A 14,304-nucleotide genomic window follows, 5' to 3' on the forward strand; every position below is an offset into this window, starting at 1 on the left:
ACGTTTAGCCATAAAAAGTGTCGAGGTTAACCAACAAGTCGACAATGACAACATGTTATCCTCATGCATGAAAAATTACTCTTGGGATCTTTAACGTCACTTTTAAGAACAATCAGTATACTTTTGTGCTTGAAACACATTGACAAGACAGTAAAATAGTGAGAATAAATATCCTGTCGCTGGCGGAAAACGCAGATAAGACAAAGGATGTTTACTGTGTGATGGGAAACAGACCCATGTGAGCAGGATTTAAAAGTATCTCATTTTAGCACACTGACATAAACAGTCACCATTTGGGCCATTTTTTTTCTCTGCCAAATAGGAGAAACTAATTTGTGCAGCTCAGCCACAAATTTTGCCTTTTCAGAAATAATGATACACTTCAGTTATAGAGCATCAAAAATATTCTAACATAAATAAAGTAGGTATTTTTTCTGAACTAGTAGTTTGTTACAGTGTTGATGGAGCTGGACTAACTTACACATTGGAGGTGTTCCGAATATTTTGAACTTTTCTGAAGCTCTTTGAGTAAATTACACTACGACGGAGGTGGGAACTCGCGTTCCCTCGGAGTGACAGTCCTGTTTTGATGTGTCCCTGCTTCAGCAGAGTTGATGACTTGTTATCAGTCTTTCACGTTTATTAAATGTGAGCCTGTGGGAGCAAGAAGACATCGAACACGTGCGAGACAGCAGTCCTCCAGCAGCAGGAATGCCCATACCTGCATTCTGTTCAATGGATATAGTGAGGGACACTGCGTGTTTGATCTGTTCAAGTGTTGAACCCCTGAAAATTGAAGTTCTTGACTCCATTTTCAGGCTCGTCTTACTCAATGGAGTAGAATTTTTTGATTTTGTGTAAAATACAATATCAGGATTGACTTTGGTCATACAGTCATGTACATTCTTCAAAATTCCTGCTTCGTCGGGACTATCGATAGATAAAAACATCTCTTTTTTTCTATTGTAGAATTGATGATTGCATACATGACTGTGACAAGGAGGTCAGGTCATTAAGATAAGGGCATCAAAGGTCACAGGCGGAACCACAGCTCACTCGTGTGAATGGGAATATCTGTAGAGTAATTCTGATGTTTTTGTAAATAAATTACATAGTTATTTGAAACCATTTTTTTGTGACAATGATATATAAATCCATATAATTTTACTGTTGTTTTGCTGATTAGCAAACAACTAATGAAAATACTGCATAGTATGGTTGTACACATGCAAAATGAGAACGATGAAAACATGTCAGATGATTTGTCATCTGTTCATCCGTCTTCTATAACGGCTTATATCCTGTTCAGCGTGGTGAGTCACAGCAGCCAATCCCAGATAACTATCGGTGAAGGCAGGAAACACCATGGACAGGTCGCCAGTCCATCACGGTTACCGTTCGATTATGTTTTAAAACACACCTAGTGGTTTACACAGTATTAGGAGCGGAGCATTTAGTCATTTTTTTCTTAAATTTGCATTTCTAGTGAATCATTACTGATGGCATTGACAGTCATCTTGACTGTTGCAAAATTTAAAACATTTTAGCATTGAGACAAAAGGCAAACAGCCATTTTGCAATCCTCACACACCAAGGTACAGTATGTGCCTACCAATTAATGGCAATGGCAGTGAAAAAATGCTGCTGTGTATGTTTCATTTTCATAAAAACAACAAACTGAATGAATTACAGAAAATAAAGATTTTGTCACTCAAATCAATCATCAAACTTTTTATGCATTTTTCAATTTGCAAATAATCTCAATACTGAATAGAAATCTTTATTACATGTCTGTGGGTTCCAGTGTAAATCACAACTGTTTTCAAACAATGATCTAATAATTGACTGTACAAAATCTTTTCGCATTACCAACAAACAGTTCATAAATTTATACTCCTCTATGTTTATAGTTAAATTTCACAGTTTTATAAGAAGCTACCAGGGCCTGCATGTATCAAACACTGAGGAACTAAGAGCAAAAAAAGCCAAACAACAGAAGAATAAATACAGTTACACTGAAAGCTTCAACACTGAGCTCACTGCCCGCTTTGTCCCTTCCTGAGCTCAGAACTTGATAAAATGATAGAACTGATATGAAGCCGAAGGACGCGAATCTAAAAAAAAAAAAGTGGATTAAGACCTGCTCAGAAACATTGACAACTGACAGCAACAGCAAGTACATCTAAATAAATAAACAAAGCACATTAACACTGTTTTACATTGTTCATCTCGTTGATACATTCCAGTTGTTTCTTTTTACGTTGCATAGCTGACACAAAATATATCTCAAAGTGGTACGCATGGATCAACATAAGCTGCTCGCTTTAACGGACAGATGGAATAATATATTCAATACAAATCTTTTGTTTTAAAGTTGAAATGCAGCTATGTTTCAACAACACAACACAGTCAATCCTTGAATGTCCATCTGTGATTCACACTGTATTAAAAACAGGTTACAAGTCAGCATAGATTGAAGTTAGCATTCATTTTTTGACTATGTCAAGTATTTTCTGAGGGTTTCTGCAATTTCTACATTTAATTTTAGCAAAAACACAATTTAAATATTATCCAATTTTGTGTTTTGTGTGTGTGTGTGTGGGGGGGGGGGGGGGGGGGGGGCATTTCGATTCATTATTTTTCACCAAAATAAATAAATAAATAACAATTGGGAGGTCATGACCAGAGGCGGAACTACCACAGGGCCACAGAGGGAACATGTGATCTAATCAGCCTCCCACTTTTCATTGGTTTTTCGTGATTTGAGTCACTGTGCAAAGCTGCCACCTGTGGCATAGAACGGAAATACAGCTCAAACCTAAAAGTTATTAAAAAAAAGTGACATTTAGAAAGATACTAGTAATTTCACACTGAAGATTTCTCTATATGTTTTACTATGAAACAAGAACTGCTTAAATCTCACAGTCTGTGATAACTATCCATCCATCCATCCATCCATTTGTGCATTCATCAACATGATCCAATATTTTAAGTGACAATGCCAAGAGAGTGTTGTTCTTGCTTTTCCCTTCTTGAGCTGCTCAGGATTCTGTTCAGCAGGTTGTGTTTGCATTACAGAACCACATGTTGAAGAGAACAATGTCACCAAGACGACATACTTTCAATCCGTACAAACGCTGCTGAGTTGTAAGCGCCCACTTTATGAAGAGAAGTAATTCACCGACAAAAGCAAGTTGAAAAAAATCTAAATAGTTACAATTTCAAAGTAAGAGACATCAGTGGCAGCCTTCAATTTGATCATTTTTGGGTTATTTGAGTTTAGTCTAAATCAACACTGCAAACTCACTTTTCCCCCCTTGGGGATGGGGCGGTCCACTCCTGGTCTTGAGGTGCACATGATACTGCTGCTAATGTCACTTTCCTGCTGTCACTTCTGACATCTCCACAGCTGTGAAATTGGACATTCAGCTTCGAAAGTGTTTGTGTGTTTGGAAGTGCTTCAGTCCCAAAGAGGGGGGGGGGGTCTCATTGGTAGCGGTCCTGGTAGTCTCCATTTCCATAGTGCTCCTCCTGCTCCTGCATGGTCGCCCCTCTCTTCTGTTTCCAGCCCTGCTTCCGGCCGGACGAATCGTCCGTTGTTCCGTAACTCCTTTTGGGAGCCGCCACGTTCTCGTTGTTGAGCTCGGACTCCTCGGCGAGCTCATCCTCGTCAATGATGCCGCATTTATCCTCGCTCGTCCCTTCGGGGTTGGCCCAGTCCTGCTGCTCTCCCGAGGCAAAGATGGCGTAAAAGATGACCCCTGAGTAATGCACCATGGACGCAATAACGAAGACGTTCTGCCACTCCAGACGAGTCTGTGGGGAGACGAGCAGAGTCCATGAATTTCCTGTGAGCAGCAGACGTTCTGATCTCTCAGTGATGAGCCACCGCCGTCACGCTGCAGATCTCCTGGCTTATGCCTGAACTTGAAACATACATCTTACATTTTGCAGGGTTATAAATTATTTACAATGTGATTGGTGCAAGATTACAAGCAGCAGTGCGATGGTTCACAAGTCACAGTACATATCCTTCAAACCTCAGAGGAACACCATGTCTTAGCTTCTTGTCATCTTTTGTTACAGTCAAGATAAGAGCTCGAGATCAAAACAGCTTGGTATAACATCACATCTATCTATAATACAAACGCAACACATGTGTTATACCTTATGCTTGGTCAAAGCTCCCACTATGAGGGGACACACCATTCCAGACAGCGTTCCCACCCCGTTGGAAATGCCCATCAGGATACTGGCATAGCGAGGAGCAATATCCAAATGATTGACATTAAAACCTGGCGACACAGGTAAGAAAAAAACTGGATCAAATTTTGCTGTTATTTTCAATACTGATCACCTGTAGCGGAGCCAGAGTGGGCGCAAGGGGGCGATCCCCCCAGGGCCCACAAGGTCATAGGGCCCCGTTTCATGTGATGTGTTCACATTTACTCGTAAATAAATTATTATAATAAAATGTGCAGTGTGTGTGAGAAGGTATACGCATATGTTGTGGGCAATTTGCCAATTCTTACATTACGACTGTCCATGAATGCATCAGAGCTGTAAGCCAGCGCTGATTGGCTGTGCGGCATTAACGAGTTTTTTGTTTGCACTTGATCTGAACTCTTTGGAGGGAAGTTAAACAGTATGCTAAACACTATGCTAGCCGCTATCGGTACTACCCAAAACCTAACATCGGAGCCACTGGTGAGTCAGTGAAACCTTCAAAAATATTATCTTTATCAGAATGCTGTGGTCTTAAACACCTGCCTATTTCAATGTGCCTTATGTTGCTCTCAACTGTAAGAGACCGCCGAGTCTATTTTTTTCTAATATACGTGAATTCCAAAAGATATAGATAGCTGTGTCTATATCTATCTGAATAGATTGTGTAATTTTAGACCAGCTGTGTTCATTTTATATTTAAGCTGTATCAAAGATGGTACAGATTTAGCCAGTGAGTTTTTAATCTGAGTTTTCAGCACCATGGACAGCGGACACTCTGAGATTGACACCTGTCAGGCTGCATTTGTGTTTGTGTGTGTGTGTGTGTGTGTGTGTGTGTGTGTGTGTGTGTGTGTGTGTGTGTGGACGTGTGGACGTGTGTATGTGTATTTGTTCTTCAGAACAAGTTTGTGAACTGGTTTGTGACTTTATTCTGCTTTCTGAGGCATATAGGTTTGCTTGGCTCAATAAAAGTGAGTATTAATGTGTTATTTGATGCAGGGCCGGCACGGGCTTCTCAGGCGCCCTGAGCAAGCCCGACACGAGTGCCCCGTGGTAGTGTCACGGAGAGTCGCACCGCGAGAGTTGTTGAGCGGGGGTGACGGGGGGGGGGGACAGGGGGCGCGGAATGGCCGCCGAGTGTCACCGAAAGTTGTCAAGCGGGGGGGGGGGGGGGGGGGGGCGAGAGTCGGCGATAGTTGATGAGGGGAGCGAGCAACCGAGCAAGCGAGCAAAGCCAAGCAGTGCGCTGCTCAAACGGGCCATCACAGCGGCACCCCCTATGGCTCGGCGCCCTGGGCTAGTGCCCCGGATGCCCAGCCTGATCGCCGGCCATGGTTTTATGGTAGCATGAGGTATTGTTTGAATGGTAAAATTATTATCATAAGGGCCCATCGAGAATGCTCCAGCCCCTCTCTACTGAGACCCACGGTCCGCCTCTGCTGATCACTGTTCACATTCACATGTAAAAAAAAAAAAATCAGTTGCTTTTATTAGTCTATAAAATGTGCCTGAAGGCTTGGTCAGCTAATGCATGCAAGCCGACAGGAGGAGATTTATGGTCCATCACATTTTATAAAGAAATCTTTCATAGCTGAAATGAAAACAGAGGAAAAATGAGCAAAAACTTTTCTGCAACAAGTAGCATGCAATATATCACACTGATTCTTTTAAAATGAAAATCTGTAAAGTTATACCTGATATAGCGAATCCGCTGAAGCCCACTGCCAGCACAAGGAAAGAAATGGCCACTCCTCGAGTGTGAGAAAATCCAACCACCAGCAGAAGAGTTGCCTCCATACCAAATCCTGGGACAGAGGAGCATGCATAGAATATTTTACCTCCTGAAGCCTGAAGGAGGTGGAACATATCCCAGCTGAATACTCACTACTGATACATTCATCTTTCCAGACGTACCTCCACAGTTCATGAGTTTCCTCACATTAGTGGTTGACATGATTTTGTTGCTACGTAGGAAGTCGGCTAATTGTCCTCCTATAGGAACCACGATGGTCATCACCATGTGGGGGACGGCAGACAGGATCCCCACCTGGAGCCGGTTCACACAACACATGATAAGAGGAGGCATCGTTCTTTGTGGACACATAAAAGTTGAAACCAACCTTGCTGATGGGGAAGCCAAACACCTCCTCAAAATACGCCGGCTGGCTGATGAGGAGCAGGTAGAAGGTCCAGCTGCGGCAGAAGTTGGCCACGATGATTGCGTACACAGGCATGGAAGTGAAGAAACGGCGCCACGGGGTGTTGAATTTCTGCGATGGGAGGACAGAGGTCAGGTTTGCTTGATTTGCCGGAGTGCTGGAGGAGTGAGATGAAGCTGCTACACATACAAACCTCAGTCACACTCAGTTGGTTCATTGTTTCACCGATGGTGGACTCAATGTACATCCTCTCCTCATCTGTGATGGTGGGATGTTGAGCAGGACTTCCATACGCCAGCAGCAGCCAGAGAATGTACCATATGATCCCAAAAACACCTTTTTTTAAGAGAGTAAGACAAGAGGCTGTGACTGCATTCCTTTTGTATGATTCCTCAGCACTTCTTCATTCATGATTATCTTTTTAGTGAAGGGTTTGTAAAGTATTAAAGAATGGCTTGAGACTGCGAGACAGATTAATTAAACCAAGCAGACCTTCTATGGACCATAAGTATTTCCATTATTAAAAAACGAAAAAAAGAGCATGAGTCACGGAGACTCGACAGGAAAATGCTAATTTACACCAATAAATCACAAGATCGTATCACAGCAGAACCAGAGTAGCTTTTTATTAAAACATGTTTTCCAAAGTATGAATTTTTATGGGAGTGATAATCATTTTAATCAAACTCTAAAGCAATTCAGATAACACCTCCAGTGCGAAGAATACAAACTACAACTGCCCGGGATCATTCAATCTAGAATAATGAAAACCACATGAGAACTCCACACGATGAAGAGCAGCCTGACTCACTGTACACACACTGTATATCTTTATTTTTGTAAGGGGGTAATCAATTGATGTTGTTTGATTCTTGGGTAATTTCCTGTATTTAATCACTTTTTTTGTTTTGTTTTGTTCTTTAGAATAATGCCAACAAGTATTCATGGTTAATATTTGTTGATGAACAGGTTTTCATCTGGATTAGTTGCAGGTTTTTCTCAGAGTGGTTCAATCAGTCTACTGAAGACTGTGTTCAAAAAACGATTGTAGGAATCTCAGCATTTACAATTCATACAAGATGAATTTACTAATTGTTTTAATGTAATAAAGTCCATAAAGTAATAACTTACCAGTCGTGTAATAAGATGTATTATTGTAAATCAGTTTTGCCAATATTGACACAACTTATTACATGCTTGAAGCAGCATTGAAAATAAGCCTTTCACAATGTAATAACTGGCCGATCTTGTAATAAATACGGCTACCTTTCTTGGAAATAAAAGCTTTCTTTTAAGATTTTGTGCTGTTGATTTCTCAAAAATAGTGACAGGTATAGTGAATGGGAAAGTTGTTAATTAAGGATACATACTGTGTAACACTCAATTATGGTTGTAAACAAATCCTTTACTATTTAATTAGTTGTTGACTTCATTAAGTTATTGGTCAAAATTATGTTATTTTTTATTACATTAGTATCTATAAGTATTTTTCACCTTTTAAACATCAGAACTTACCATAAATATAGAAGACCGAAGACCAGCCAACGTACTGGACCAGCACACCGGCTAAAGGCATGGCGATCACTGCTCCCGCATAAGATCCTGGGAACAATGGGAGTCACACATCAACGTCAGCATGTTAATATTCCAGCAACAGTGTAGGATCTCAGTGATAGCTCATAATCATGAGATAGTTTCTCACTTTTTTCTTTCCCATTTTCATACATTGGAACAATTGAAATATCTGAGATTTTACATTTCACCTGGCTACAGTGCAACTGCCTTTCAAAAACAAACACATCAAAGAAACACATTAGCGTCATAGAGAAGATACTGTCAATATGAGTCATTAGCACTGCCATTACAGAGAGGGTCTTTCACTGGGTCTTCTATTATCTCATTCACACTTTCTCTAGTTCTGAAAGGAGCGAAGAGCATCAGACTGCTTTTACACAGCAGAGCGACGGAGCAGAAGCTCCTTCACACAATGCAGGTGAGCTGTGTTCATTCTGGACAACGTCAAGATGGTTTTGATGCACGAGTTTTCATGGTACCTGATCATTTTAATTTCTTCCATGGCATTAGGAGATTTGACCTGCAAAAAAATGTGGTCCCACTTCCTGCCAAGAGCCAGTGATTCTGAAGGTTTTACATGTGGTGAAAACTTTCACAAAGAAAGGCCAAGAGGCCTGCTGCTCACCACAGAATGACGTGGTAGCTAGTCTGCTCCTCTCAAGAGGCGGCGCCCATTTGGACCACATCCCGTGGCATGCTGGGTAGGTAACCCCCTGGCGGATGGACAAGATGAGGAAAGTTCAGGAGATGGATTCTTCTCACAATAAAGACATCTATTGATGCAATATTAAACCATTCTTTTTCTCAAGTTTTCAAATCTATAACTAGAAACAGAATGTTTAATAAAAAAAAAAAAACAATGTCCAACAACTGGAACATTTTTTGTTGAATAAGTGATGCTATTTTAAATAAGGAATTTTTGAGTTTAGAAACAACTGGAATATGAGAAATATGAGCAGATCTTTTGTTTAGATCACCCCAGTTCACAATCTTTAATCCAACTACAAATACACAAAAGTATATTAGGAAAAAATATTCTTGATTTTCAAGGAGTGTGATGTCCCTGGGCCAGTGATTGAGATGGGTGCTTGAAAGCAAAACAACAACAAAAAAAAGTCTAACTATTCCTGTCAGTAGCCTGGTCATTCTTTGGACTTACCTCCACTAAACCCTGCAGGATGCGAACAAACATGACACAGCCATAATGCACCCTGGCTGCGGACGGGATGAACATATTCAGCACCGACGTCAGGAAAATGGCAGCACCAAACACCCTGCAGAGACACTGCTAAACGTCAGTGAGCTCTCCTCTTCACCTTCTTTTTGAACTTTAGCTTCACTCAGAATTAGGAAAAGTGACAGTGACAGAAACTGCAAAATCAGGACAGAAGAAACAGCAGGAACTATGGAAAGTAACTGTTGTGTTTTGTGAAATTGTCCAGGTCTTTCAGTAATAGGTAAAAGCAACAAAGCCACTGCAGCAGTCTAATTTTGGCACATCCACAGATCTGACGGCTAAAGCGTCTCAGTCGGTCTTATTAGGCCGATCTCATGCATCTCAGATAAAGACATCATTTTCACGCCAAAAGTTTGCGCTTCATCACCACGATCCCACACAGCCAGCTTCTCTTTTCTCTTTCCTCCTTCACCTCAGCCACCCCCTTCCTTCTCTTTTTCCAAAACAGTGTGTAAGTGACACTTGTAATATTCCAGCAGCTGGTGTTTCAGAAAGAAATCAGAGGCAGGATCTTTCATTATTAACTCTGTCAGTGGCGTGTCCTCTTTTCCTGTGAAGCTTTTATTACAGGACTGCTATCTGCTCCATCACCACCGCTCACCACGCCGTACAGCTTTAACCCTTTAACCACATGGGCTGAAGAGGCACTTCTCCCACAGCTTTTTTATTTCACCATTTTTCTTGTGATCCTTCTCTACTTAATGCATGAGCACCACTGCAACAGGTGGATCCTCGACTTATAAAAACATCATTTCCCATCACATGTAGCCTATGAATTCCTCAGAAAAGGTGAAAAAATTGCTCATATATACCCTGATGCCAATGTTTTATTAAGCAAAGGTGCCTGGTATATAAATAATAAGCCGGGGGGAAAAAAGACCACGGCTGACAGTGCAACTTTGAGCAGTTACAGAGAGACTGATGGTTTGTGACCTGTTGGCAGAGAGCTTGTTGGAGATGAAGCCACCGGGGATCTGAGTGACAATGTAGCCCCAGAAGAAGGAGCCGTGGATCAGTCCCACTGTCTCTGGGTCCCAGTTAAACTGAGCTTTCTGAAATGAAATGGAAGCAACAGCTGCATCTTAGGAACTGCTGAAAAAAGAAGTGGAAAAACAACAGAATGCTTTAAAAAGGGCAATGCAGTTTAGTTTGATGACGCCATCTACCTGAAGCACCGGCGTCCCATTAATGTAGACGGTGTTGTTGTTCACCATTTCCACAATGGCCACACCAAGATTGCATCGAATCCCAAAGGAGATGCAGAAGCCCAGGCCGCTGAGGATGGCGATAATGTATCGTTTGGGCAGACCGCCACAGCTGCAGTCCAGCAGAGGGGCAGGACGCGGTGCTGATGCCACTGGACGGCCATCCTCTGTCAGTTCAATGTTGTCTTCTTCCTCCACATTACTGCCATCTATTTTCCTAAGAACCAATAAAGGAAAACGAAAAAAAAAATTCTTTCTAGTTGTTCTTCTCACTCAGCTTATTTTATTTTATCATATTCTGTGTTTTTGAACTTCATCAGAAATAAAGCAACATCCTGCAGAAGAAAAAAAGGCATCATGCCCTGTTCCCTCCGCCCATGAAAAAAACACATACAAGATGCTCTATTCTGTGTTATTGGCCTATTTTCATTTTTGTGGATCATCCCTGTTTGATGTACCCTGTCATCCAAGACAAAGTGCAAAAAGAACATTTAAAAGTTAAAAAGTGCAATCATTTTTTAAACAAAACTGCTGAAAATTCTGTACAAAGCATTACCAACGAATCCAAATATTCATGTGACATCGACTGAAATGTCTAATTAGCATGACAAGTTGATACAACAGGGGCAAATGCCATTTTCCAGGAAATTGCATACTTAGTGTTGTATCTCTTGATATTGGAAGCTACTGCACCACACACACAGACACAGACACACACACACTTAAAATTTTTATCAGACATGAAATATGTATTATTGTCTTAAAATAAAATCGTTGTTAAAATTGTTACATCACTGGCATAAGAATGAAATATTCATTCACAGTCTGGGAGAGGACAGTGAGCTTAATGTGTTTGCTTAGAGGTTGTTCAATTAAGGACAGTTTTTTAAGACTTCCAAGCTGAGCATTCCTGTAAATTGCTGCACCATTGTAAGGAATCTAAGGCCACAATGATATTTATGTCATTTACTGAATGCCGCCTGACGCCTTTCTGCATCCATCCCTCATTCAAACCTTCTTACCTTTGCAGTTTTCCTAGAGAGTCCCCCACAGTGTTCTTCACCTCTTCTTTCCCAGGTTTAAACAGCTGCTCTTTCAAACCTGCTGAACCAAAAGGCATCTTTTTTCTCTGTCTTTTTCTTTCCTCTCAATCCAAAATGATGTCTTGATCACTCATAAGCACACTTTCTTCTGAGAAAGCCAACAAAAATCCACTAGAAGCTGTTCGTCATCCTTGCTGAGTTTGTGGCACAAGGGATTGGCTCCACCTTACAGTGGTGCCAAAGGTCCCTCAGACTTAAGGAGGACTTTTCTTCTCCAATTCCCAGACAGGAACAGGTGAGCAGCAGACGAAAGGATGAGGCTGATGTATTCCTGAGTGATGGGAATAGCATTCATAGAGAGCCTGTGGAACTTATTTCATCTTTGAAAGATCCTTTAGAATCCAATGACAAAAAAATGCAACAAATGGAGGAAAAAAAATAAATTTTTTAGTCTCTGAGCATTGCAATCCCTTTCAGTCTACAACCAAAATGAATGTGCTGCTTACATCTTCTCTTCATCTCATAAGCCACCTATTCCTGGTGAGGAGGGGCAGGTTTTTCAAAAACCCAGCCCCTCAATTTTACACATCATCATCTTCATCATCTCCCCCGGCCCAGCCCCTTCAACCCGCTCGGTTCATCTGATAGCAAGCCAGTGGACAAACTGTTAAATATGCATGAGCTGGACGAGTGTCTTTGAGGAGAGAGAGACAGGAGTAACTGGGCTGCTGTGGTGAAAAAGAGGAGCAGGTGAAACCGAAGACACATTGTCTGACAGCTTCGTTAGCTGCTCTTCCTTCGTCTTTATTAGAACCTTAATATCTATACTTGATGAGAATTCTGACAGTTCAGTTAGAAACATGAGCCTCCCATAAACCAGCAAAGCACAATAATAATGATATTGTGCATCTAGCTAGAATTTCTGTTTTGTGAGAGCATTTTTGTCTTTACTATATAACACTTTAAATTAAATTAAATTAAATTCAAACAACAACCTGAATATTGTGGGAATGAGCCCTAAGAGTCTGCTTTAGCAGTGATCAGTGGCAACAGAACATCTGAAGAAATAAGGGCGTTCCTGCTGTTTGTGTACAGATCAAAAAAAGGATGCTCAGTCTCCCAAATCCCAATATTTTTTGTTTTATGAGTAACAAAATCAAAAAAATCCAAGTTTATAGCATGTTCTCTTGTCTATATTAATCAGTTTAAGCTGTTTGGTGGTACACTAAATATGAGGTGTCTCTGAACCATTGAAGCCAATCTGAGGACAGTTGGCTGTTGTTGTTGTTGTTGTTGTTGTTGTTGTTGTTGTTGTTGTTGTTGTTGTTGTTGTTGTTGTTGTTGTTGGCATTTGGCTGTTGAATTTCTGTGGGCAAATACAAAAGCTTAAAAGCCTCAACCTTCAATGGAGACATCTTTCAGGAAACGTTTGTCAAACTTTTAATTTGATAGAATTGACAGTGATACAAATATAGCCTGAAAGTCATTTAATTTCTGAGTAAGCCGTGCCTGCCATCTAGCGTTTGGAATATGCAAAAGCATTGCAGATAAATACACATCTGAGAACTTCATTTCCCCATTTCATTTAATGAAAACGGTGAAACTTCTAAATATGTCAGATTTATTTTACAGAAACAGAAAGGTGAAAAGCATGTTGTTTTCTCCCTGACATATCGTGCAGTATTATAAAATAATAAAATATACAGTCAATGGTACCAACAATCTTCTCACTCACCTCTTGTCTCGCATGCGACAGCAAAAATATGCACACATCGCCTCCTAGCGTATGAGATGTGCAGTACAGTCAGAAGAAGAAGAAGAAGAAGAAGAAGAAGAAGAAGAAGAAGAAGAAGAAGAAGAAGAAGAAGAAGAAGAAGAAGAAGAAGAAGAAGAAGAAGAAGAAGAAGAAGAAGAAGAAGAAGAAGAAGAAGAAGAAGAAGAAGCTGAGCGGCCTGACGTCACTCTCATGCGCCCCTTGGGATTTCCAAGTTGTTGTTGTTTTAAATTAGTTAATTTACAGAACATTATGAAATACATTGTTCACAAAGTGGACAAAGTGTGTGAAGCGACAGGGATGAGGATCAGCACCTCCAAATCCGAGGCCATGGTCCTCGACCGGAAGAAGGTGGCTTGCCCTCTCCAGGTCAGTGGAGAGACTCTGGCCCAAGTGGAGGAGTTTAAGTATCTTGGAGTCTTGTTCACGAGTGGGGGACGGATGGAGCGTGAGATTGACAGGCGGATCGGTGCAGCGGCCACAGTGATGCGGTCGTTGTATCGGTCCGTTGTGGTGAAGAGGGAGCTGAGCCGAAAGGCGAAGCTCTCGATTTACCGGTCAATCTACGTTCCCACCCTCACCTATGGTCATGAACTTTGGGTCATGACCGAAAGGACAAGATCCCGGATACAAGCGGCTGAAATGAGCTTCCTCCGTAGGGTGGCTGGGCGCTCCCTTAGAGATAGGGTGAGGAGCTCAGTCACCAGGGAGGAACTCGGAGTAGAGCCGCTACTCCTCCACATCGAGAGGGACCAGCTGAGGTGGCTCGGGCATCTGGTTAGGATGCCTCCTGGACGCCTCCCTGGGGAGGTGTTCCGGGCATGTCCCACTGGGAGGAGACCCCGGGGAAGACCCAGGACACGCTGGAGAGACTATGTCTCTCGGCTGGCCTGGGAACGCCTTGGGATCCTCCCAGAGGAGCTGGAGGAAGTGTCTGGGGACAGGGAAGTCTGGGCATCCCTGCTGAGACTGCTGCCCCCGCGACCCGGCCCCGGATAAGCGGAAGAAAATGGATGGATGGATGGATTGTTCACAAAGGATATTTTTTTGAATGAAGAGGTGCTTACAGTAAAATACAGCAAAA

At 41.7% G+C, this 14,304-nt stretch overlaps 1 protein-coding gene across 1 annotated transcript; it reads right to left on the minus strand.

Moving 5' to 3' along the window:
- Window positions 1-3,486: 3,486 nt before the first annotated feature.
- On the minus strand, window positions 3,487-11,523 carry slc17a8 (solute carrier family 17 member 8). The gene is made up of 12 exons (XM_030096600.1): window positions 11,426-11,523; window positions 10,365-10,620; window positions 10,132-10,250; window positions 9,121-9,235; window positions 8,587-8,674; window positions 7,902-7,988; window positions 6,580-6,722; window positions 6,348-6,497; window positions 6,142-6,274; window positions 5,922-6,032; window positions 4,168-4,295; window positions 3,487-3,816 (listed from the first exon to the last, which is right to left on the minus strand). The coding sequence occupies exons 1-12, from the start codon at window positions 11,521-11,523 to the stop codon at window positions 3,487-3,489; spliced, it is 1,758 nt and encodes a 585-aa protein (XP_029952460.1).
- Window positions 11,524-14,304: the final 2,781 nt, after the last annotated feature.

This window comes from Salarias fasciatus, chromosome 7, assembly GCF_902148845.1.
Source record: "Salarias fasciatus chromosome 7, fSalaFa1.1, whole genome shotgun sequence".
In the NCBI taxonomy this organism is placed as follows: Eukaryota; Metazoa; Chordata; class Actinopteri; order Blenniiformes; family Blenniidae; genus Salarias; species Salarias fasciatus.

Excerpts from the sequence above, each read along its gene's own strand:
- slc17a8 (XM_030096600.1), bottom strand. The coding sequence starts at position 11,523 with ATGCCTTTTGGTTCAGCAGGTTTGAAAGAGCAGCTGTTTAAACCTGGG. Across the intron at positions 8,675-9,120 it reads TCCTGCAGGGTTTAGTGGAG|GGGGTTACCTACCCAGCATG; the intron begins GTAAGTCCAAAG and ends TCCATCCGCCAG. Across the intron at positions 6,498-6,579 it reads ACCAACTGAGTGTGACTGAG|AAATTCAACACCCCGTGGCG; the intron begins GTTTGTATGTGT and ends CTCCCATCGCAG.